The sequence below is a fragment of the Acinonyx jubatus genome, chromosome E4 (genome assembly GCF_027475565.1).
Source record: "Acinonyx jubatus isolate Ajub_Pintada_27869175 chromosome E4, VMU_Ajub_asm_v1.0, whole genome shotgun sequence".
Taxonomy (NCBI): domain Eukaryota; kingdom Metazoa; phylum Chordata; class Mammalia; order Carnivora; family Felidae; genus Acinonyx; species Acinonyx jubatus.
Genome location: NC_069395.1, coordinates 57,916,740 through 57,942,555, shown reverse-complemented (window position 1 = coordinate 57,942,555; position 25,816 = coordinate 57,916,740). Strand labels below are relative to the sequence as shown.

The 25,816-nt window shown below is 36.9% G+C and overlaps 1 protein-coding gene across 7 annotated transcripts in view; it reads left to right on the top strand.

Moving 5' to 3' along the window:
- Positions 1-312: 312 nt before the first annotated feature.
- DCAF6 (DDB1 and CUL4 associated factor 6) overlaps positions 313-25,816 on the top strand; it is a 132,716-nt gene continuing 107,212 nt past the window's right edge. For 2 of the 7 annotated variants that reach the window (XM_027046136.2, XM_027046133.2), the window contains exons 1-3: positions 313-675; positions 16,443-16,504; positions 24,989-25,081. In XM_027046136.2, the coding sequence (XP_026901937.1) occupies positions 579-675; positions 16,443-16,504; positions 24,989-25,081 (252 nt within the window). In that variant the 5' untranslated portion in view covers positions 313-578. The remainder of the gene's footprint in view (positions 676-16,442; positions 16,505-24,988; positions 25,082-25,816) is intronic. The other 5 variants (XM_027046140.2, XM_027046138.2, XM_027046139.2 and 2 more) reach the window with 3 other exon arrangements.

Below are 25,816 nucleotides of genomic sequence, written 5' to 3'. Positions count from 1 at the left end.
CGTAGTTAAAATGGGCTTTTTGGGCCTTCAGTGCCCCGACTAAAGATGACGCCGCACAATGCTCTTGCTTCGTTTGGAATGAGACTCGTGACTGAGACCCTTCACATCTCATCTTCTTCTCTCTCAATTCCTCACTTTTCCATAAGAGTCAAGGATTTGGCTGCAGGGCCGCGAACCCACTTTTCTAGGGTGAGGGCAGCCGTGGCGCACACGGGCCTCAGTCCCGGGGGTGGTCGTCATCTCGCGAGAAAGGCTTGGAGGGGAGGGTGTTGAGAACGAGGAGAGGGAGGAGTCGCGGCCGCCTCCGCCTCCTCCTGTTGGAGGGGGGCCGAGGGAGGGGACTGTTGCTGATCTCTGGATGTTCTGGGTAGTCTGAGGAGGAGAGTATGAGGCGAGCTCCGGCCCGGGCGCGGCCGGGCTTCGGGGGCGAGGGCGCCGCCGCCATCTAACTCGCTGCGCTCGCGAGGCCCGGCGCGCGGATGGTGCTGGTGCGGCTCGGGTGTTGATCCGCGTGTCCCCTCCCCCTCCTCCCCTCCCCCACGCGGTGGTCTCCCCTCCTACCCCGGCCCGGCAGAGCCATGTCTCGGGGTGGCTCCTGCCCACACCTGTTGTGGGACGTGAGGAAAAGGTCCCTCGGGCTGGAGGACCCGTCCCGGCTGCGGAGCCGCTACCTGGGTGAGCGGGGGCCCGGGGGCGGAGGCGCTGAGGTCGCCGCCCAGAGGTGGGGGAGGGGGCCGCGCCGCCGGGGCTGTTGGAGGTGGGACAGCGCCTCGGCAGGGGCGCCCCGGAGACTCTGGGGTGCTGGGTGGACGTTGGCCGACGGACCCCTTGCCGGTGTCCTCCCACGGCCAAGTCCCCCTTTGCATGCTGCCAGCCGCCGCCCTTGTTGGGTTTTCCTCGGGGGGCTTAATGGGGGGGGGGCAGACGGCACTGGCCCGGAAAGGTGTTGGGGGGTCGCTTGTGGAGTGGGATTGGGGAGAAGACTTGCCGAACCTCCCGGAGCTGCTTCGTTTCGAGCCAAAGTTGGCGCTTGTGCTCTTCCCCAGCGCTCTCCCCGCTCCGCCGAAGGACTAAGTTTTTGTTGACAGCCCCCTCCCTTCCAGTCCTCGGAGGGTTTGGGTGTCGGCGGTGACCACTTTCGGGGACTTCACGCTCCAGACGGACTCCGCGTAAACTGTCCTGCGGCTCGGAGCCAAAACCTAAAAGTGATAGCTGAGCTCTCCCCACCCCCGCGCGCTTTCCCTGTTCCACTGTGTGCTGTTCAGTTCGTTTTGACCGCTTTAAGGAGGTGTAGGGTTTCACGTTCCTATTCCCACCCCTGTAAAACACACTTGGCATTTACTGTTTCTTAGTTAAGCTTTCTAAAAACAACCTTCAATACTTGAGGGAACAGCATGCCGCTGTTTTTCGTTTTGGATACAGTGGTTTTGTGAGGATTCTGGGTCAAGCCGAGCTAGCTGAAAAAGTCCAGTAAGGTGGACGTATTTCTAGGAAGGGGCTTTTTTCTTCTGCAGTCTTGCAGCACGTGTTATTCTTTTTTTTTATTTGAAGATAAGACATCATCTAAAACTTTTTTTCTTTCCGGTTTTGTCACTTTTTGCCAGGCAAGTATTCGGTGATGTCATTTGGTGTTGCCTTCAAATCATCTTTTGGAAAATGAAATCTTACACCTAACGGTTCTGGTTTGTAAATTATTTGAGAGCACTGAGCAAGCTTTTTTTTTTTTTTTTCCTATTCTTGTTATTTAGTGTTTCAAGTGACATCTGAGTACATTCTTGTACAGACTTAATAAAAGTGAAGCAGAAATTCCTGTGATTCCCTCCCATTCCAGGTTCATACACACACACTCTCACACTCTTAGAGGTGACAGTTATCTGTTTCTTGAATATTCCTGCAGACTTTTTTCTTTGCATTTTTGCAAGCGCTTATGTACATATGGAAATGCTATAGTTTTGTGTGTGGTGTGTGTGTGTGTGTGTGTGTGTGTGTGTGTGTGTGTGTGTGTTTGAATCCTGCATATATGGTGTCATCTTGTAAACATTGTTTTGCAATTTGCTTTTTCTACACTCCCTCTTGGAGATCTTTCCAGGCAGTAAAAATAGACCTATTCAGTCTTTTAAACTATTGCATAGTATTTAACTGTATGATGGTACTGTAATCCACTCAGACCTTTCCTCTGGAAATGAACCTTGGCTGTTACAAAAGCGCCGCAGTGAATATCCTTGTACTTGCTTGTTGTGCATTTGTTGTAGGATAGGTACCTAGAGTGGTGATTGTCTTAAAATTAAGCATAGTAGAGAGTGTGTTTTTTAATCAACCTAAAAAGATGTGCAGTATTTTAATATTTATTTGTTGAAAAAGAACTCAATTTTAGCTTGATAAAACAAACTTTAACACTGCGTTCTGCGTGAATAAATTTGTTTGGTCCTGTATTAGTTGGACTGTTTAAGTACTGATCTATATAGGTTTATGTATTAATGTTTTCTTTTGGTTCAGTTAGTTCAGCTGTATCTATGACAGTCAGTTAAAAATATGAATCTATACATTTCCTTTTCCCCCTCCTCCTGTAACTCCCTAATGGGAACAGAGTTTGCATTGGGTAGAGGGGAATTGAAAAGCAAGAATCCACGGACTTAAGTAGAAATTCCAAATCATAGATTTTCAGATATCAGTATATATATATATATATATATATATATATATATATATATAGGCAGTTCCTTATCTTAAATAATATTTTAAATGTGATAATTACATATGCTTTATAAATAGCATATTCTTGAACAGCATCCGTTAAATGTGGTTTTCTAAGTATTTGAAAATGACTTGTAAAGTAATTTCTTGGCCTCAGTAGACCTTCTTTACACCGTTTATGTAATTCTTCTACACCCCAGTGCTAAATCTTGGCATAGCATTCAGGAAATAGTAAAATCCTCATTAGTAGTGACTGAATTAATGAGTTTCTTAAAAATAATATTTTGAAGTACTCCTACAAAGTCTTTATAAAGCCTAAGTTAAAGAATGTAGAAGGTGGGGGTACCTGGGTTAAGGTTAGGTGTCCAACTCTTGGTTTCGGCATAGGTCATTATCTTACGGTTTGTGAGCTGTGTGCTGACAGCTCGGAGCCTGCTTGGGTTCCCTCTCTCCTCTCTGCCCTCCCTCTCTCGTTTCTCTCTCCCTCTCTCTCTCTCTCTCTCTCTCAACTTTTTTCTTTTTGAGACTTCAAACATTTTGATTGTTTATAGTATTGTAGGTTATTTTTCCAATTTATTTCCATTATTTGTATTTTTCATAATGAATTACCGCTAAATAAATAATTCACAGATAGAATTGACAGATTTTTCTTGTAATGTTTACATCTCAAATTATTTCACCATAGTCTGTGTTTTTCCAGGCTTTGTAGGTGATTTTAAATTTGATTAATTACTTATTTTCCTCCTACCAAAGAAAACTGCAGTTCATAAAACATCTTTTTATATTGTGGGAATGAAGGTAAATAATTTGTTATATGTTATTTAGGTGAAAAATACATATGTTCACTTAACCCCGAAATTCACAAGATTTCATCGGGATTCAGAGGCTAGGCCAGCTATTGTCATCTTTATGGGCCTGATCTAAATGTCAGTGTAGGATTTATTTTTTTTAAAGAGTGATTTACAAAGTCCAGAGTCAGAAACACCTGTAGATTTAAATGTTTGTTTCTCAAGATACGGTAGTGCTTTTGGGATTCAGTGATTATTGTGATAACTTATTGGTCACAAGTTTTATATATATACACACACAGTGTTATAAAGATAAACATTGCTTATAAAAGAAGCTATCATTTCTGTACATTTCCTCTTTCTATTCATATTTCTCTCATTTTAAATGGACTTGTCCACATTTGAATTTTTACTTTCTAACCTTTCTACTTTAATTGACAAAAGAGTAAAAGAACTTTTCAAGGGAGTTGTGTGCCATAATGTATAGTATGTTTCATATAAAATGCTTAAGCTATGATTAGGCAGTGTCTTGGTCAGTTTAGGCTGCTCTGACAAAATAGCATAAACTAAGTAGCTTTATAAACAACAGAAATTTATGTCTCACAGTGTTAGAGGCTGGAAGGCTGAGAGTAGGATGCCTACATCATGATCTCAGTCTGCTAAGGAGGGCCTGCTTCCTGATTCATATAGCATTCTTTTCATTGTAACCACACTGGGCAGAAGCAGGGTCTCTTTTAGAAGGGCACTAATCCTAATCTGATCACCTCTCCAAGATCCCACCTCCTAATGCTAATCACTTTAGGGGTTAGGATTTCAACATGGGAATTTTGAAGAGACCCAACCATTCAGACTATAGCAGGCAGCGAATGACAACTTTGTTTATTTTTAAAGGTTTATTTTTGAGAGAGAAAAAGAGAGCACAAGCAGGGGAGGGGCAGAGAGAGAGGGGGACAGAGGATCGGAAGCAGGCTCCATGCTGACAGCAGCAGGCCTGATGTGGGGCTCGAACTCAGGAACTTCAAGATCATGACCTGAGCCAAAGTCAGACACTCAGCCAACTGAGCCACCCCGGTACCTTCCTATGACAACTTTATAGTGGAGTTGGAAATTTCTATTTGTGAGGGGATTAGGAAATCTGTGTTTTTGGAGTATCATTGGAGTCATATATATTGAAATGGATAATTTTTGCATTTAGATTCTTCTTTAGCATATTCTGAATACATCTGCGTTACCCAGTTCTTCATAATGTGTTGCCAAGTTACAATATGTTATATGAGTCAATAAATTCTGACTTTTGCTTCCTTGTTAGCTGCTGGGGGAAAAGTTAGTGGAATCTTCGTATTTTGTCTCTTTAGTTTTGAAACCTCAATGCAAATTGAAAGATGTCTGATTTTAGTGGTGAAAAATGACTGTCAAATATGACAAATGCATGTAATAGAATATGCTGATGATTCCTGAAGATAAGACCACCAAAGACACATCAATCATAGCAGCTGCAGACAGATTTGAATGGCTCTACTGTGGATTTCATTCTTCCTGGGTATAGGATGAGAATGCTTAGAAGGGATAGGAGCTGCTGGTAGCACAGAGTTTGTATTGTAGGCACATTCTAGGTCAGTGTTTCTAAAATGTTTGACCATGATCCACAGTAAAAATACATTTACATGGCAACTTGTGGTATACACATGCAACTAAAATAAAAGATTCTCCAAGTGGTGGTTAGCCTTACTATTTTCTGTTCTGTATCATGCTAGAAATTGTGGTGTTGATGTGGTAGAATATTTACTGATACATCTTGGCTTGAGGTTTGCAAAACTTTACTAAATGGTTTATAGTTTTGGTAATTTAATTGAGTGTCATTGATGTCAAGGTTAGGGTGGGTGGGTTTCAAGTACTTGCAGCAGATTAAAAAAATTTTTTTTAACACTGCTCATGGCTAATAATACATAAATGATGAAACCTTGTTTACTCCTTGGGAAAAATAACTAGAGTAGGACCCTTTTAAATCCTTATTTCTTGGGTATTAACCTGCAATAGGATTGCTGAGTTGTGTAAGTGTATTTAACTTTACAAGAAATTGCCAGACTGCTTTCCAAAATAGTTGTACCATGCTGCATTCCCACAGCACTTGGCATTGGGAGTCTTCCTAATTTTAGCCTCTCTAGGTATGTAGGTATAATGGTATCGTTATCATTTTAATTTGCATTTGATTTATTCCTAATGATTAATGATGTTGAGTATCTTTTCATGGCTTATTTGCCATCTGTATACTTTGGTTAAATGTTCAGATTTACCTTCTTACTATTGTAAGAATTCTCTGTATAGTCTTGATACAAGTTCTTAATCAGATACGTATTTTGCAAATATTTTTCTCCCAGTTTGTCTTCTCTTTTCTTTTTCCTAACAGGGTCTTTTATACTTCATGCTTTCTGTGTCCTATTTAAGAATCTTTACCTAATCCAACATCACAAAGATTTATACATTTTTTTTCCTGGAAGTTTTCTCTTTTTAATTCTTATATTTAGGTCTGTGAACAATTTTGAGTTAATTTTTATCTGTGCTGTGAGGTAAGGGTCCACTTTCATTTCTTTGTATGAATGTGCAGTTGTTCCGGCATCATCTGTGAAAAGACAGTCTTTCCCATTTGTTGAGAATTAGTTGGCCATACATGTAAATTCATTTCTCTGTGATGTTCCATCGATCTAGCTGTCTTTATAGCAGTACATCGTGTCTTTATAGTGAATATTGAAATCAGCCAGGGCAATATTTTGAACTTAGTTCTTTTCATACAAAATTATTTTGGCTATTTTGGGTTCTCTTCATGCTCATATAATTTTTTTTTTTTTTTTTTTTTTAAGTAAACTCTACCTCCCATTGTGGAGCTTGAACTCATGACCCTGAGATCAAGAGTCACATGCTGTACAGGTTAAGCTTCAGGTGCTTAATCAGGTGCTCCTCATTCCCATATAAATTTTAGAATCAGTTTGTCAGTTTCTGCAAAAACTATTGGGGTTTTGCCTGCTATCATATTGAATCTATATGTTATTTCAGAGAGAACTGTAGTCTTTACAATATTGAATGTTCAATCCATGATAGTCCTTTTTGTCTCCAGTTATTTAGGTTTTCTTTCATTTCTTTAATGTTTTCTATTTTTCAGTGCACAATTTTACACATATTTTTGTTATATTTATCCCTGCAACATAATGTTTTAAATACTATTTTAAATGGTATTAATTTTTAATTTCAGTATCCAGTCGTTCATCATGGACATATTGAAATACAGTTGATTTTTTTTTTTATTGGCCTTGCATCCTGCCGACTTTACTAGACCTACCCATTCCTCCCCCTCTTCTTCTTCTTCTTTTTTTTAATTAAATTAAACTCCACCCTCAACTTGGGGCTTGAATTTACAACCCCAACCCAAATCAGGATTCACGTGCTGTAGCAACTGAGCCAGCCAAGTGCCCCAATTACTTCCTATAATTTTTTTTTCCAAATTTGTAGGATTTTTACATAGAGGATTATGTCTCTGCATATTAAAACAGTTTTATTTCTTCCTTTTTCACCTGTATTCCTTTTTTCTTCTTTTTTTCCTTTTTCTTATTTAATCGCACTGGCCAGGTTTGCAATAGAATCTGAATGGAAGTACTGAGAGTAGACATCCTTGCCTCATTCCTCATCTTGGAAAACATTTCAGATTTTCACTATTAAGTATCTTACTGACCATATGTTTTTTGTAGACACTCTTTGAAGAAAGGTCCTTCTCTTCTTAGGTTGCTGAGAATGTTTGTCATGACTGGCTGTTGAATTTTGTCAAGGTGTTTTTCCTATATCTCTTAAGTTGATTATATGATTTCTCTTTCATTGATTCTGTTAATTTGGTATATTAGCATATTAAATGATTTTTTTAATGTTGAACTAATATTCAATTCCTGGGCTAATCCTACTTGGTTATGATAAATTATCCTTTATATGTTGCTGGCTTGAGTTTTGGTAGGAATTTTGTGTCTATGCTCATAAAATTTAGCTTATAGTTTTCTTATAAGTTACAAGCTCATAATTATAGCTTATAGTTATATTTTTGCTTGTTTTAGTATCAGGATAATGTTGGCCTCATAAATGAGTTGAATGTATTCTCTTTTTCTAAAGAGGTTATATAGAATTGAAATTACCTTTTTCTTGAACGTTTGATAGATTTCATTGTTGAAGACCTCAGAGCTTGGAGTTCTCTCTGTGGGAAGGTTTTTTTTTTTTTTTTTTTTTAACTTTTCTTTTTTTTTTTTTTTAACTTGGTACTTTCCTTAACTTTTTATTTTGAGGCAGTTGTAGGTTCATATACAATTGTTAGAAATAATTTGGGGAGATCTCATATACCCTTCAACCAATACTGCCAATGAATGGTAACATCTTATACAACTATATGATAATATCACAACTAGGAAATTGACATAGATAGATAAAGCCATGAACCTTATTCAGATTTCCCCAATTATATGTGTACTTATTTGTGTGTGTGTATGTATTCTGTGCATTTTGAACATTAATTTTAATTAATTTTAATAGATTAACATGGTCACCACCACAATTAAGATAGGGAATAATTCCATGACAATGTTCCTTTGTGATATCCTTTTGTAGTCACTGCTATATCCCTTTCTCCCTGCTGCCAACCTCTGGCAACTAGTAATCTGCTTTTCATCTCTATAATTTTGTCAATTCAAAAATTGTTATTTATATTAAATTGTTATTTATATTATATAAATAACATGTATGTTAACATAAAAAACAGCATGTAATCTTTCGAGACTGGCTTTTTTCACTCAGTGTATTTCCCTTAACATTCATCTAAATTGTTGTATTAATAGTTTATTTGTTTTTACTGTTTATTAGTATTTCGTGATATGGTTATGTGGTTATTTAACCATTTACCTGTTGAAGATATTTGGATTGTTTCCATTTTTGACTGTTAAGTATAAAACTGTTATGAACATGCAGTTTCATATAAACGTAAATTTTCATCTTTTGGGGATAAATGTCTAAGAATTGCAATTACTGAATTGTATGGTAAGCACATTGTTTAATTTTGTAAGCAACTGCTATATTCTTTCAGGTATTACTATACTATTTTACATTCCCATCAGCTCTGCATCATCACCAGCAGGAGTGTTATCACTATTTTTATTTCTAATTATATAGTGATAACTCACGGTTTTAATTTACATTTCTCTAATGGCTAATTTTGAGCATCTTTTTACGTACTTATTTGCCATCTTTATATTTTCAGTGAAATGTCCCTTTATGTTTTTTTGCTCGTTTTTTGTTTGGTTTATTAATTGTTTTTTACTGTTGAGTTTTGGGATTTATTTATATAATTTAGGTACTAGTCTTTTGTCAGGTGTGCAGTTTGCATATATTTTCTCCCAGTCTATATCTTGTTTTTTCATTCTTTTTGTAGGGTCTTCTGCAGAATAAAGGTTTTTAACTTCAGTGAGGTCCAATTTATCAATTTTTCCTTTTATGGATTATGTTTTTGGTGTCCTGTCTGAGAACTCTTAACCTATCCCTGGGTCCGAAAGATTGTCTCCTAGGTTTTTTTCCTAAAATTGTATTTGTCTGGGGTCCATTTTGTGTTAAGTTTTGTATGATGTGTGTGGTTTAGCGTGAAGTTCATTTTTGTGTCTATGGATGTCATCTTGATCTAGCACCATTTGTTGAAAAGGCTGTATTTCCCCATTCAGTTACTTTTGCGCCTTTATTTTAGAAATCAGTCGGGCATTTTATGTGGACCTGGTTCTGTGTTCTTTGTTCTCTGTCACTGATCTGTGTGTGTGTTCTTCTGTAAATAATACCACACTGTCTTGCTTATTGTAGCTATATAGTAAGTTTTAACATCAAATTGAGTGATCTTTTCCCCCCTTAGTTTGTCTTTTTCAAAATTGTTTTGGCTATTCTATATCTTGTGCCTTTCCATATGAATCGTAGGACAAGCTTGTCCATACCCCCAAATTACTGAAATTTTGATAGGAATTGCATTAGATTTATATATCAATTAGGAAGAACTGACGTCTTTCACTGTGTTGATTCTTCTGATCCATAAACATGGTATACTCTATTTGTTTAAGTTGTTGGTGTCTTTCATCAGCGTTTTGTAATGATCAGGATACATTATATTTATTTTTTATATTTATGTCTAAATATTTAATTTTCTTTGGAGCAATTACAAATGGTTTTGTGTTTTAAGTTCAACTTTCACACGTTCATTGTTAATATATAAAAATGCAACTTTGTGTATCTGCAGATCTTGTATCCTGTGACCTTGCTGAACTCACTTATAGTTCTAGGATTTGGGGGGGGTATAATCTTGGGAACTTTTTACATGCAAAATCATGTCATCTTCCAGTTGGGTCTGTTTTATTTCTTCCTTTCCAATATGTATGTCTTTTTTTTTTTTTTCTTGCAATATCACATTGGCTAAAACTTCCAGTACAGGCATATCTTGTTTTATTGTGCTTCATTTTACTGCACATTGCAGATACTGCGTTTTTTACAGATTGAAAGTTTGTGGCAACCCTGCATGGAGCACCTGTTTTCCAATAGCATTTGCTCACTTTGTGTCTCTGTGTCACATTTTGTGACACAGAATTTGTAAGAATTTGTAATTGTTACAATATTTCAAACTTTTTTCATTATTATCATTGTTACATTGATCTGTGATCAGTAATCTTTGATGTTAATATTGTCATTGTTTTGGGGCCCCACAAACTGTGCCCATATAAGACAGTGGACTTAATCGATAAGTGTTGTGTGTGTTGTGACTGTTCCACTGACCAGCTGTTCCCTGTGTCTCCCTCTTTTTGGGTCTACCTACTTCCTGAGAACAACAATATTGAAATCAGGCCAATTAATAACTCTACCATGTTCCTTTCAAGTGAAAGAAAGAGTTGCGTATCTACTTTTTTCTAATGTTTATTTTTGAGAGAGAGAGAGAGACACACAGAGCGTGAGTGGGGGAAGGGCAGAGAGAGAGAGGGAGACACAGAATCCAAAGCAGGCTCCAGGCTCTGAGCTGTCAGCACAGAGCCCGATGTGGGGCTGGAACCCAGGAACTGTGAGATCATGACCTGAGTTGAAGTCGGCACTTAACCAACTGAGCCACCCAGGAGCGCCTGCATATCTCACTTTAAATTAAAAGCTAGAGGGGCGCCTGGGTGGCTCAGTCGGTTAAGCGTCCGACTTCCACTCAGGTCACGATCTCGCGGTCCGTGAGTTCGAGCCCCGCGTCGGGCCCTGGGCTGACAGCTCGGAGCCTGGAGCCTGTTTCGGATTCTGTGTCTCCCTCTCTGACCCTCCCCCGTTCATGCTTGGTCTCTCTCTGTCTCAAAAATAAATAAACATTAAAAAAAAAAAAATTAAAAAAAAAAAAGAAAACTGAGATAGGCTGAAAAGTGGCCTTTTTGTGCCAAACAGTAGCTAAGTTGTGAATGCAAAAGAAAATTTCTTGGAGGAAATTAAAAGTGATATTCCAGTGAACACGTGATGGATAAGAAAGTGAAACAGCCTTATTGCTGATATGGGGAAAGTTTTAGTGATCAGCATAGAAGATGAAACAGTTGCAACTTTCCCTTAAGCCAAATCCTAATTCAGAGCAAGGCCCTAATAACATTCTTCTCTTCAACTGCGTAAGGGGTGAGGGAGGTAAGAAACCTGAAAAAGAAAAGTTTGAAGCTAGCAGAGTTTTTGTTCATGAGGTTTAAGGGAAAGATGCCATCTCCATAGAATACAAGTGCAAGGTGATGTGGCAAGTGCCGATGTAGAAACTGCAGCATGTTATCCAGAAGTTCTAGCACGATGGTGGCTATAGTAAATAACAGACTCTCAGTGTAGATAAAACAGCCTTCTAACGAATAGTTTTCTATAAGAAGATGCCATCCAGGACTTTCATATTTAAAGAGGAGAAGTCAATACCTGGCTTTAAGGCTTCAAAGGACAGGGTGACTATCTTGTTAGGGGCTAATACAGCTGGTGACTTTAAGTTGAAGCCAGTGCTCATTTACCATTTTGAAAATCTTAGGCCCCTAAAGATTGTGTTAAGTCTACTCTATCTGTGCTTTATCTACTTTATCTGTGCTTCAGCCTGAATGATAGCATTCTGTTTACAATATGGTTACTGAATGTTTTAAGCCCACTGTTGAGACCTATTGCTCAGAAAAAAAAGATACCTTTCAAAATATTTCTGCTCATTAACAATGCACCTGGTCATTCAAGAGTTCTGATGAGTGTTTTCATGCCTGCTAACACAACATCCATTTTAAGCCCTTAGATCCAGGAGTCATTTTGACTTCCATGTCTTACTATTTAAGAATTGCATTTTGTAAGGCCATAGCTGCCATAGATTGTGATTCCTTTGTTGGATCTGGGCAAAGTAAATTGAGAATCTTCTGGAATGGATTCCCTATTTTAGATGCCATTAAGAATTTTTGAAAAAATTAAGAATTTTTGATTTATGGGGAGGGATCAAAATATCAACATGAACAGGAGTTTGGCACAAGTTGATTCTAATCCTTATGGATGACTTGGAGGGGTTAAACACTTCAGTGGAGGAAGTAATTGCAGATGTGGTGGAAATAGCAAGAGAACTAGAATAAGTGGAGCCTGAAGATAGGATGAATTGTTGCAATCACAGGATTTGAGTGGATGAGGAGTTGCTTCTTACGGGTGAACAAAGAAAGTGTTTCTTGAGATGGAATCTGCCGGTGAAGGTGCTGTGGAGATTGTTGAAATGACAACCAAGTATTTAGAATATTATTACATAAACTTACATAAACTTATTATTACATACACTCCTAGGCCCAGTTGCTGCTCATTCCAAGAAGGTGAGCTAGCAGATACACAACAACACGTATAAGCAGCATGAGCTTTGCTCCAACCTTCTGAGTGCAAAGTCAGTATTGGCTGTAATTGTACTTCATTCATCAGTCTTGTGCAAAAATGGCTGGTGATTCATCCTAAGGCGAAATCTACAGGGAAGGGATTCTGGGAAGGTAGTTCAGTGTGAGTTGACACATTTCAGTGCCACCACACTTCATATTGATTATTTATCAGATGGGAGGGGGTTTCCTGCCTTTCCCTGAAGGATAGGCAGTGTCTGCTTTTATCCTTTTCTCAGGGCAGTTGCCCTTTGCCTGAAATGATGGTGAGGGTCTCCTGCCTCTCTCACCGGTAGTAGACATTTACTGAGGCCATTTTTAGCTTGGGTTTCTGCAGTGGCTTGCGGCTTTTGTTTCCCCTGAGAGAATGGCCTGAAACGTGAGTGGGGTTTCATGCCTGTGTCCTGCCAGAGAGGGACTCTTTCTGGTCTCCTGCCCTGTTTCCAGTGTTTCTTGCAAGTTCTTGGTGGAAGCTAACAGAAAAGAGCCGGTGACCGAATGAGGACTTTGCCTGTGTCTAGGATCTCAGAGATTCAGCCATCTTGTTAGCCCACAGTTGGCCTTAAAGCATTTGTTTACATCTCACAGTGTGCTCCTTCTGCACTTTGATGGCAGCTGCCTCTTTGTCCTGTGCTCTGTCCAAGATGAAACCGTTCTGTGTTCTGTCTCACCTCAAAGGAGTTTTGTCACCCTTTGATTTTCAGTTCTCTTGGTTATCTGGTAAGATGCCATGGGGACCAAAGAAGAAGATTATTTCAAGAAGATGGCGTCAGCTGTGACAGATAATACTATGAGGTCATGAAAAATGTGTCTTAAAAGGGCCCACTGGATTTACTGATGACCTATGATTTCTAAGAACAAAACCAATGGAGAGGAGGGGGCAAGGGACAGTGCAGGGGAAAGAAGAGCTGACAGTGAGTTAGGGAAGGCGGCATGTGGAGATGACCAGAAAGTCTGGCTTTAAAGACAAAGTAGTTCAAAGGGACAATAGAATGAAGTAAAGTGAAAAATTTTGTTAAAATGCTTTTCCATCTCTGCTGTTCAATATCACCAGCCTTACTGTTTTTCTTTAATCAGCTGGACTTACCTCAACTCCTAAATGAGGTCATTTTTGAAAAATGATTTTCTCTCTTTTCAGGCAGTATTAACTTGGAACAATCCCACCTGTGTATAGGGAGAGAACTCATTTTAAGTGTAGAGCATATCAGCAGGTCCACAAGTTTTGAGAATGCTAATTAATTTGCTCCTGACAAGAAATGTGTACCCATCAAATGTAAAACTTCTACAAATGTAATGTAAACTAAGGCTCTGAGAAGTTAGGTTTTGCCCAGCTTATTCATAGTATGTTCCAAGGAGGTATTTAAACCTGGTCTAACACTTATCTCAAGCATCTCACGGTCTACTAAGGGAGATAGGTATGTGAATAAGTAAGTTGCAAAGCTGTTTAGTAAGTTATATAACCATTCAAAATGAGCAATAGCTCTTATAAAAAGAGCAGTAGCTGTATATTTATTGTCATTGAAAGATGTTCACCCAACAGAAGACATATTATAGAACAGAGCGAGTATCATGATCCTATTTGCTTATTCACTGATTTAGCAAATGTATATTAAATGCTTATTTTGTCCTCCTCACTGTTCTAGGCACTTAGGGTACCCGGGTGATCAAGAGTGTTTCTCTTTTTATTGAGCTTATGGTCTGTTAATAAAGAGTAGAATGTTAAAGCAGTGATGGAATTATGAGAGGCAGCATGGGTTGCAAGAAAGACTTGAGTAGGAAGCCACAGCAGCAGGTAAATTCATCCATAACAAGTGTGTAATTGTTGGGAGACGATTCTCCATGCGTCTTGCATTTCTGCACATTTGTGAGCAGAGGCACTGGCTGCTTTGTTCTGGACTATGTTTTCAATAATGTATATGCAAGGAACAGCTTTGGAAGTTATAATATCTCTCTCTGGAGCAGAGGGCAGATTTATTTATTGCCCAGTATAATGCAGATAATGTCACTCTTTGGGAAAAAGGTCAGACAAGTTTGCTTGATCTTTTGTAAGATTTGGGTTTCCTCAGTTCAGGGTTCTCCAGCTCTGATTCAAACCCCCAGCATATCCAGTACTTACCTAGGTTGCTCCGCATTGCCCTGTGGGAATTGGGGGACAAGGAGCCTATGTGAACTTGAAGCTTGCATTGATTAAGGAGAAAAATCCTTTGCTTCTGACTTAGGAGTCTTGTGTCTTCTGCCAGCATTCATGAGATGGTGGCAGGTACTTGTTAGCTTGTGAGTAGTTTAGACTTCATAGTTCTTGACTACAGGTATGAGTTTATTTTTATTTTAATTTGAGGGGGCTCAGCTTTTTAACCTTACGATTCTTATTTTAGGGCATCTGTCAGCGCCTATTTTTTGGTAGTACATTTAATTAGTAAAGGGTAGAGGAGGTTTATGTTAGTTGTTTCTGGAAGCACATTTAATGAGGTATGTGGACAATACAGTCATTTTGATCTCCAAAGTCACATACAGAAATCATTGGGGAGCTATTTAACTGCCAAGTCTCAGTGCATGTTTTTATGTGCAGGTTTCATACGTAAGAGTTCTTGCTCGAAGAACTCACCTTGTCTTCTGTTCTCTCATGTCCTACCACCATTTTCTCTAGGCAGAGATGGCTACAGCTGTGTTTTCAAACCTAGATTTTAAAAATTTTCAAGAAAAATTTTTGGTTCTTCTTCCTTCTCCTCTCTTCTCTCTTCTTCTCCTCCCCCTCGTCCTTGTATTTTAATGAATTTTAATTGTTGTCATGTTGATAATATGATCTTAACTCTTAATTATAACTCAGTAGGATTGCCAAACCTGCGTTGGCTGAAGGGCGGACATTTTTTTTTTTAATGTTATCTATTTAGTACAGTTAGCGTCTTTTTAAAACTGAAAATCAGATTGAAAAGTTAATTATATAAAGTACAACCAATTCATGAAAATACTGAATTTCTGTAGGTTGTCTTATTCCAATGTTTAGAACCATAGAACATTCCCCCCACATAAAAAAAGAAAAAAAGAAAAATTCTTTAACCCACATGTTCATCCTTTACCTAGCCATCTTACCAGTTATAAGCAAGCACAAAGAAAGAAAATAGTTCATTCTCAAGAAGATCTTCATATTTACATCGAATGGCAAGAAAGTGTAGAGAAATCTGTCCCTGGTGACAGTGTACAGAGAGCATAGTCAAATTTAATTTTATTTGAGATCTCATCAGCCTGATTTACTTAGCTAATTATCGTTCTTTGTCATATATTCAGCTTCTTTTCATTACAGCTCCTGAATAAACATGAAGCTTTTTGGTCTTTCTTTGATAAAGATGATTCATTTTTTAAAGGGAAACATTTCTCATTTTCAAAATGATTTCTATTTTTGCAGTATTATAATTCTGCTATTGATGGACATTTAGACTGATTTTATTTTATTTTTTTGCTGGTACATTTCATTGTAAAATGAACTTTAAAATATTTTAACATTTCTGAAATTGAGATGTGTTTAAAAGTAGGTAGTATCTAACAAAACACTGTTTGCCCACCTATTTAAGGTTCAAAACCCTATCCCCCACCTCTAGTCCTATCCTCTTTCTCTATTTTTCCATTTGACACTTTCATCAGGTGACGTGTTGTTTATTGTCTTTCAATAAGCTCATTAGAGTGCAGAGTTCTTTTTCTGTTTTATTTTACCACTGTACTCCTAGCTCTTAGAACACCACCTGGAATGGAATGAGTACTCAATATATTGGTTGAATATATGTGTGAATGATTACTGTGGTCCAGCCACTGTGCTAAGCCCTTTCTATCTTTGAACTGTTTTATCCTTGCAATAACAACATCAGGTAGGCAGGAACTACTTAATGAGGGAATGAGGGCTGAGGTGGTATCACTCAGCTTCTAAGTGGGAGTTGAAGTTAGAGCTGCCTCATGCGGGATCCTGGGCTCTTAACTTCTTTGTTATACTTTCTTCATCAAGAATGACTTATAACTTATTTAGTTTGTTTTTTTTAAACAGGAAGAAGAGAATTTATCCAAAGATTGAAACTTGAAGCAACCCTGAATGTGCATGATGGCTGTGTAAGTAATAATTAATTCTCCACTATGAAGGACCTTAATACCAAGTGCTCAATATTTGATGAAATGCCCCATCCTCTTTGAAGAGATTATGAATAACTGTAATAAAAAATGGGAGAATGAAGTTTGACGTTAAAACATAAAGTTTATTTTGATTTTAGAAAAGTATGTGGGAGATTTTTAAGAGTACAGATGAGTTTTCTAATATTATCAAAAGGCTTCCCTCTCACTCAACGGTACTGCTTTTGTGAAGGTCACTAATGATTACTAGTGGTTACTTCTCAGGAAATTTAGACATTAATTGAACACATGTTCTTTTTTGAAATATTTTTTCTCTTGGTTTCTGCTAACACCACACTCTCTTGGATCTCTCTGTATCTCATTGACTCACTGCGTCTTCTCTGTCCTCTAGCTGACTCCTCCGCTTCTTGACCTTCAGTTGTTGGATGTACTGCGACTTTGTCCTGGCTCCTCCCACCCTCTTTTCTCTTCACTTTTCTGAGACATGCTATCCGGTCCCACGGCTAAAAAACCATGACTTCCAGCTCTCTATTTCTTCCCCAAACTCCAGATTCACGTATCCAGCTCTCTACTGGTTGCATGTCTAATGGGCATGCCAGATTTAACAGGGCCAAAACAGAATCCTTTTCCTTTTAATTTCTGTTCTGAAAATTTCAGGCAATGCTTTTTCATATACTCATCAGGTGGATTTAGCAATTATCAAGATTGGGACATGTTTGCGGCGCCTGGGTGGCTCAGTTGGTTAAGCGTCCGACTTTGGCTCAGGTCGTTATCTTAACAATTTGTGGGTTTGAGCCCTGCATCAGGCTCTGTGCTGACAGCTCAGAGCCTGGAGCCTGCTTCAGATTCTGTGTCTCCCTTTCTCTTTGCTCCTCCCATGCTCGTTCGCTCGCTCTAGCCCTCAAAAATAAACATTAAAAAAAAATTTTTTTTAAATATTGGGACATATTTTCCATTTCATTTTTCTCAGAATATCATAATACCCTAGATATTATGTCATTTCACTCCTGTGTGTAGCCAAAAAGCAATGGACATTTTCTTATGTAACCAAAATGCTATTATGTAATTTAACAAGATTGACAGTATATTTTTGGTATCATCTGATATACAGTCCATAATTAAATTTCTCTTATTATTTAAAATGTCTTTTTATAGTTGTTTGTTCAAAAGAGGTTCCAGGCAAAGTTTATTCCTTGATTGCCATGCCTGTTCTTTTTTCTAGTTTTTATTTAAATTCTAGTTAGTTAACATACAGTGTAATATTAGTTTCAGGAGTAGCATTTAGTGATTCATTACTTGCATACAACACCCAGTGCTCATCATAAGTGCCCTGCCTCTCAAATCACTATTAAAGTAGAGCAGGCTTCCCCTTCTTTGTTCCTGCCATTGACTTGTTACAGAGTGTAAGTCAGTTTTCCTATAGACTGTCACACATTCCAGATACTAGTTTGGTTTCTTGTGGTGTCATTTAACTTGTTTTTATATACTTTGTATTTCCAGTGTGCTATTATGGAATTATAATTATGCTATAAATACAGTTCAGGTATATGTATTTATTTTAAAGCTAAAAACCATTTTTGGAGGGAGCGGACCAAAATAATATATGCGCATGGTTCAAATGGATCATAACAAAAAGTAACAGATGTGTCTCACTCTCCCTTATTCCTATCCTTTTTTCCAAAAACAACCTCTTTGAATCATTTTTCATTTCAGATCTTCTGATGATTTCTTTTGTATCTCCATGTAATACTCTTACATTGATCTTTTTTGAATTGGCAACTTCAAACATCATCTACTGAGTTCCTGCCATGATAGAGAATTTAACTCATTTATAGAACTCTCTCACTTTCTAAGATGTAGGCTTCTCAGAATTTTTATATTACTGTTCTTAGTCTCTACACTAAACAACATACATAAACATCCTTTTGTTTTTCTGTCATTTATAGACGGTATCTCTTGAATTTCCATTCTGTAAGGTAGAGACTTTTAATTCTTTCATCCTTCCCTCCACCTTTTTTGTTTAAGATTTTATTTTTAAGTAATCTCTATACCCAGCATGGGGCTTAAACTCAGAACCCCGAGATCAGGAGTTGAATGCTGTATGGACTGAGCCAGCCAGGCACCCCTTCTCTCCACCTTTTTATCTCTGTTTCACACCTCTGTCAGCTTGTATGCTTTTATATTGTCATATTGGTTGTATGTACCCTTTATTCTGTAGTCCTGGTTATGTTTTATTATTTGTCTGTGTATTCTTAAAGTCAAAATGCGGCAAACAGTGTTGTAAGTCTTATATGTGTATGTACTTTTCTGAGTTTCTGTTATATCCTTCAAAATAAGGAGAGGGTAGAAAGAAAATTTATAAAGAAAATTATGTGATGTATCATCTGTTCATAATACTCAACTGCTCAAAACTCTCCAGTCGATTTCCAGCATACTTCTAGTGAACGCCAAGGCCTTGTTGCTTCCAGGCCCTGTGATTTGGCGCAAGCGGCTCTCTCCAGTTTCATCCTGTACTGTGGTCTCTGTTACGCATATTTGTTCTAGTCACACTCATCTCTTTGCTGTTCCTCGAATACGCCAAGTCCGCCTCTGCCTTGTATGTTTTATGCCTTCTACTCAGAACTCTTACTCCATATAACTGTAAAGCTTACCTCCACATTTCATTTAGCTCTACGTATTACCAGGACTTGATATTTCCTGTCTGTGTTTGATAATAGCCATTCTGGTATGCATGAGCTGATCTCTCACTACTGTTTTGATTTGCATTTCCCTCATGATTAGTGATGTTGAGTAGCCTTTCATATATTTTTTTGGCCATTTGTATATCTTTGGAAAATGTCTATTTAGATTCTTTGCCCTTAAAAATCAGATTATTTGGGGTTTTTTGTTGTTATTGTTAACTGATTACATGAGCTCCTTATATATTTTAGATACTAGCCCCTTGTGAAATTATGGTTTGCATATATTTTCTCCAATTCTCTAGGGTTCCTGTTCATTTTGTTGATTTCTGTTGCTGTGCAGAAGCTTCTGAATTTGATTTAGTCCCACTCGTTGATTTTTGCTTTTGTTGCTTGTGCTTTTGGTGTCATATCTAAAAAAATGACTACCCAGGTCAAGGAGTTTTTCACTGTTTTTCTTCAGGTCTTATGTTTATAAGTCTTATCCATTTCTTTCTTTCTTTCTTTTTTTTTTTTTGCTTTTATTTATTTCTTTATTTTTGTCTTATCCATTTCAAGTGAATTTTGTTTATTTTGTATGTGAACATCCAGTTTTCCCAAAACCATTTATTGAAAAGACTGTCCTTTCTCCATTGAATATTCTTGGATCCTTTGTTGTAAATTAATTGACCACATATGTATGGGTTTTTTGGGCTGTATAGTCTGTTGCATTGGTCTGTGTGTCTGTTTTTATGTCAATATCATATTATTTTGATTACTGTAACTTTGTAATATAGTTTAAGTCAGAAGTGTGATGTCTCCAGCTTTGTTTTTCTTTCTCTGTGGTTCCATACAACTTTAGGTTTGTTTTTTCTCTTTGTGTGAAAAATGCCATTGGAATTTTAATAGAGATTGCCCTGAGTCTATAGATGGCTTTGGGTAGTATGGACATTTTGATAAAATTAAGACTTCCAGTACATGAACTCAGCGTATCTTTCTATTTATTTGTGTCTTCTTCATTGTCTTTCATCAATATTGTGTAGATCTCAGTGTACAGATCTTTTACCTCTTTGGTTAAATTTATTCCTAAGTATTTTATTGTTTTCGATGCTATTGTAACTTGGCATTAAATAGTTGATTGTTAGTATGTAGATATGTGAGTGATATTTGTTTGTTGATTCTATATCTTGAAACTACTAAATTCATTTATTAGTGCTAACAGTTTGTTGGTGGAATCTTCAGGGTTTTCTATGTATAAAGATCATGTCATCTGCCAGCAGACACCATTTTACTTCATCATTTTCAATTTGGATGCCTTTTATTCTTTCTCTTGCCTAATTGTTCTGGTCACGACTCCAGTACTATGTTAAATAAAAGTGATGAGAGTAGTTACCCTTCTCTTGTTCCTAATCTCAGAGGAAAAGCTTTCAGCTGTTCACCATTGAGTATGGTGTTAACTGTGGGCTTGTCATATACAGCCTTTAAATTGGTGAGATAATATTCCTTCTATATTTAGTTTGTTGAGAATTTTTATTGTGAAAGATGTTGAGTTTATAGAATTATATGTTGAATATATAGAAAAAAAAGATGTTTTTTCTATATATATTGAGGTGATCATATGATTTTTATCATTCATTATATTAATGTGGTATATCACATTTATTGATTTGTGTATACTGAGCCATCCTTGTATCTCAGGGCTACATCCCACTTAGTCATGCTGTATGATCCTTTTAATGTGCTGCTGAATTTGATTTGCTAATATTTTGTTGAGAATATTTATATGTACATTCATCAGGAATATTGGTATGTAGTTTCCTTCTGTTGTAATACCTTATCTGGCTTTGGTGTTAGGGTGATGCTTGCCTCAGAAAATGAATTTGGGCATGTACCCTCCTCTTCAGTTTTTTGGAAGAGTTTGAGAAGGATTGGTGTTTATTCTTTAAATGTTTGGTAAATATTTAAAGCCCCTGAGGCCATTTGATCCTGGGCTTCTCTCTCTCTCTCTCTCTCTCTCACTCTAATATTTATTGTTGAGAGAGCAAGAATTTCAAGCAGGCTCTCTGTCAGTGCAGAGCCTGATATGGGGCTCAGACTCTCGAACTGTGAGATAATGACCTGATCCAAAATCAGGAGTTCAACCGAATGAGCCACCTACACGCTCCTTTTTTTTTTTTTTTTTAAAGGTTTTTGATTACTGATTCAGTCCCCTTACTTGTTAGTGGCCAATTGAGAATTTTTATTTTTTCATGATTCAGGTTAGGTAGGTTATACTAAAAAGTAAGTTGTCTAGTTTGTTGGTGTGTAAGAGACTGTCTTCTCTTACAGTCCTTTGTATTTCTGTGGTATCATTTGTAATCTCTTTTCTAATTTTATTTATTTGGATCTTCTCTCTTTTTTCCTTGCTAGTCTAGTTAAAGGCTTGTCATTTTTTTTCTTTTCAAAAAACCAACTGTTAGTCTTATTGATCCTTTTTATTGTTTCTGTATTCTTTATTTCATTTATTTATGCTCTGATCTTTGTTGTCTCCTTTCTTCTGCTAACTTCGGGTTTAGTTTGTTTTTCTTTTTCTATTTCCTTAATGTGTTAAGTTCTGTTGCTTTTTTGTGATCTTTCTTTTTTCTTACATAGGCATTTATTGCTATAAAATTCCTGCTTAGAACTGTGTTTGCAGCATCCCATGTGTTTTATTTCCATTTTTGCTTATTTCAAGATATTTTTTTTGACCCATTAGTTGTCCAAGAGTGTATTATTTAATTTTGATATGTTGGTGAAATTTCCAGTTTTCCTTCTGTTTAATTTCTAGTTTTCACCATTATGGTCAGAAAGATACTTAGTATGCCTTAACTCTTTTAAAATTTGCTAATATTTGTTTTGTGATTTAGCATGATTTATCCTGGAGAATGTTCTGTGTGCACTTGAGAGGAATGTCTGTTCTGCTGTTTGATGAACTATTCTGTGTATGTCTAAATCTTGATCTAAGGTGTAGTTCAATTCTAATGTTTTCGTATTGATTTTCTGTCTGTATGATTTATCCATTGTTGAAAATGGGTTATTGAAGTCTGCTGTTTTTTCGTCTGTTTCTCCTTTACATCTGGTATAGTAATTTAAAAAAAACATTTAGACATTCTAGTAGAAATCTAGTGATACCATGTTGTTGTTTTAATTCTCTGTCCTGTTTTTGCATATTTGTCTGTATTGCACAAACTTTCTAAACTCACTTATTAGTTCCAGTACTTATATTGTCTTTTTAATATTCTGAAGACTTGATACAGAATTCTCATTACTTAATTATTTTTAAATGTTTGGCAGAATTCACCAGTAAAGCCATCTGGGCCTTGAGTTTTCTTTGTGGAAAACTCTAACTATAATCCCCTAATAAAAATAGATTATATTTTGAGTGAATTTTGTTTAGTATGTGTGTTTCAAGGAGTTTGTCAATTTCATCCATTTTGTTGCATAAATGGCATAATGGCATAAAGTTGACCATAGTGTTCCCTTAATGTTTAGGTATTTGTAGAATATGTAGTTAGTGATGGATATCACCTTTCTCATTTCTCATATTGATAATATGTTACCCTGACGCCCCTTTTTTTTTTGATTAGTCTGACAACATGTTCATTAATTTTATTTGTTTTGTCAGAGAATCAGCTTCTAGTGTTTTCGTGTATGTTTCTTTTTTTTTTTTTTTTTCTGTTTTCTGTGGTTTCATTGATTCCTGCTCTGATACTCATTATTTGTAATCTGATGCTGACTTTGGGTTTTACTTGTTCTTTTTATAATTTTTTTTAATAGAAGTTGAGGTCACTGATAGGGGACCTTTATCTTTTCTAATATAGGTATTTTAGTGTTATAAGTTTACTTCTAAATACAGATTTAGTTGCAACCCATAAGATGAGATATGTTGTGCTTTCATTTTCATTCAGTTCAAAATACCTTCTAATTTATTAGGTAATTTCTATTTTGAGCATCTGTTGTTTTGTAGTTTCCAAATATTTGTTTGTGTTAATGATTTTCATTTAGTTCCATTTTGGTCAGAAAACATACTCTGTATTTAGTTGAAATCCTTTAAAAATATTAAGATTTGTTTTATGGCCCATAAGTATTTTCTGTATTGGTAAATAGATTTTTGTGTACTTAAGAAGAAGGTGTAGGGGCACCTGGGTGGTTCAGTTAGTTGAGTGTCCAACTCTTGATTTCGGTTCAGGTCATGATCTCAGGGTCATGGGACTGAGCCCCATGTCGGGCTGCATGCTGGGTGTGGCACCTGCTTAGAATTCTCTTTCTCTTTCCCTCTGCCCCTCTCCCCTGCTTGCTTTCTCTCTTTCTTTCTGTCTCTCTCTCTCTAAAAAAAGGGGGATGTGTATTCTGCTGTTTTTTAGTTGTTGCAGATGTTATAGTAAACTTGGTCGGTGTTATTCTGTCTTGACTGAAAGTGGAATCTATTTTTTTTTTTATTTAGATACAGTTCATATACCATACAATTCACCCACTTTAAGTGTGTAATTCAGTTTTTTTTTTTTTAGTATGTTCACAAAGTTGTACTGTCCACCGCTAATTCCAGTATATTTTCACCACCTGACAAAGAAAGTACATAGCAGTTATCATTCCCTCCCATTCCCCCTCCACCTAGCTGTTGGCAATCACTAATCTACTTTCTGTCTCTACAGATATGCCTGTTTTAGAATTTTGAAATAAATGGAATCATATAATATGTGACCTTTCAGATTGGCTTCCTTCACTCAGCATAATGTCTTCAAAGTGTATCCATGTTGCAGCTTGTGTCGCTGCTTCATGTTGCTGCTGAGTATTTCCTTGTATGCGTATTTTGTTAGGAGCAAATGGATAGTGACATTTTGTTTATCCATTCTTTCATAAATGTTGGGGTTGCTTCGCTATTTGGCTCTTAGGAGTAATGCAGCTCTGGTTTTTGTGTACACGTTTTTGTTCGGTCCATGTTTTCAATTCTCTTGGATATATCCTTGTTGTAGAATTGCTGGGTCATAGGGTCGCTCTGTTTCAGTTTTTGAGGAACTGCCAATCTGTTTAAATAGCAGCACAATTTTGCATTCCTACCAACAATGTATAAGGGTTCCAATTTCTTGACAATCTAGCTAACTTACTCTTTTGTGTCTTTTTTTTTTTTTTTTTAATCATTATAGCCATCCTTCTGGGTGGGAAGTGGTAATTCATTGTGGTTTTAATTTTCATAAAGATTGATACCTGTGTTTCCTTCTAAGTTTTATAGTTTGGGCTCTTACATTTAGGGTTTTTTTTTAGCATTTTCAGTTAATTTCTGTATGTGGTGTTCCTTTCCTTGCGTATATCCAGTTGTCTCAGCACTATTTGTTGAAAAAATATTCTTTTTCCTTAGAATGGTCTTAGATCCCTTGTCAAAAATTACTTGGCCATAAATGTACAGGTTTATTTCTGGACTCCAATTCCATTCCATTGATTTAAATTTGTGATCATGACAATACCACACAGCCTTGATTACTATAGCTCTGAGTAAGTTCTTTTAATTTTTTTTTTTTTTAAGGTGGCCTGGTTTTATGTTTCTGGGTACAAAATGAATCAATTAAAATAAATTTAAACAATAACATTTAAAGATTCAGTCATTTCGTTGTGAATTTACAGAACGTTATATTTACTAAACAGCTGTATTTTCAATAGGTAAAGTGGTAAATACTGCTTATCATAGATGCAACTTTATTAGTGATAATAAATTTTGAACCGTCAGTTAACTGAAAGATGGCATACTTGTTTTTATGTCCAGTTTGCTTAAATTTACATTTTGTTTTCTTTTTAGGTTAATACAATCTGTTGGAATGAGACTGGAGAATATATTTTATCTGGCTCAGATGACACCAAGTTAGTAATTAGTAATCCTTACAGCAGAAAGGTAAAGTGGTTTAAAAAATCTATCATTTCATGAGAAAAATTAAGCTAAAAATTAAGAAACTGTAAATGATTATGGAATGGCCATTTGTAACAAAATATCCTTCTTATTTTGCTACAGTTAGTTATATAATTTGGAAGTTATTATATGAATATCCCTTAGTCTTCTTAGGAAAACATTAGATTTCACTGGGCTTTTGACTCCAGCAAATTTGAATATGCTTCGCTGTATCCACCTGGGTAAAATTGCCAACAGTAACATTATCTCAATAAATCATTCTTTGGGGGGAAAGGACAATGTGATTTTTTTTTTCTTTCATGCTCAAAAAATCTACCCTTCAGCCAAGTGGTTTAAGATATTATCAGTTTGAAAAAACAGTATTTAGGTTCTAGTGAAATGCTTCATGATATCTACTACCGTAAACTGGCATATAATATTGAGTTTTAGCATTATTTCTCATTTTTAGTGGCTCTTCTCTCTATATGGAGAAACCATACACCTATTTTTGTATCAGTGAGAACTTGGTAGGTTGTCAGACCAAACACTCATTTAAAATGGTAGCAACCTGGGGTGCCTGGGTGGCTTAGTCGGTTAAGCACCTGACTTCGGTTCAGGTCATGTCTCACGGCTCTTGAGTTTGAAGCCTGCATCAGTTTCTCTGCTGACAGCTCAGAGCCTAGAGCCTGCTTCAGATTCTGCGTCCTTCTCTTGCTCTGCCCCTCCCCCACTCATAGTCTG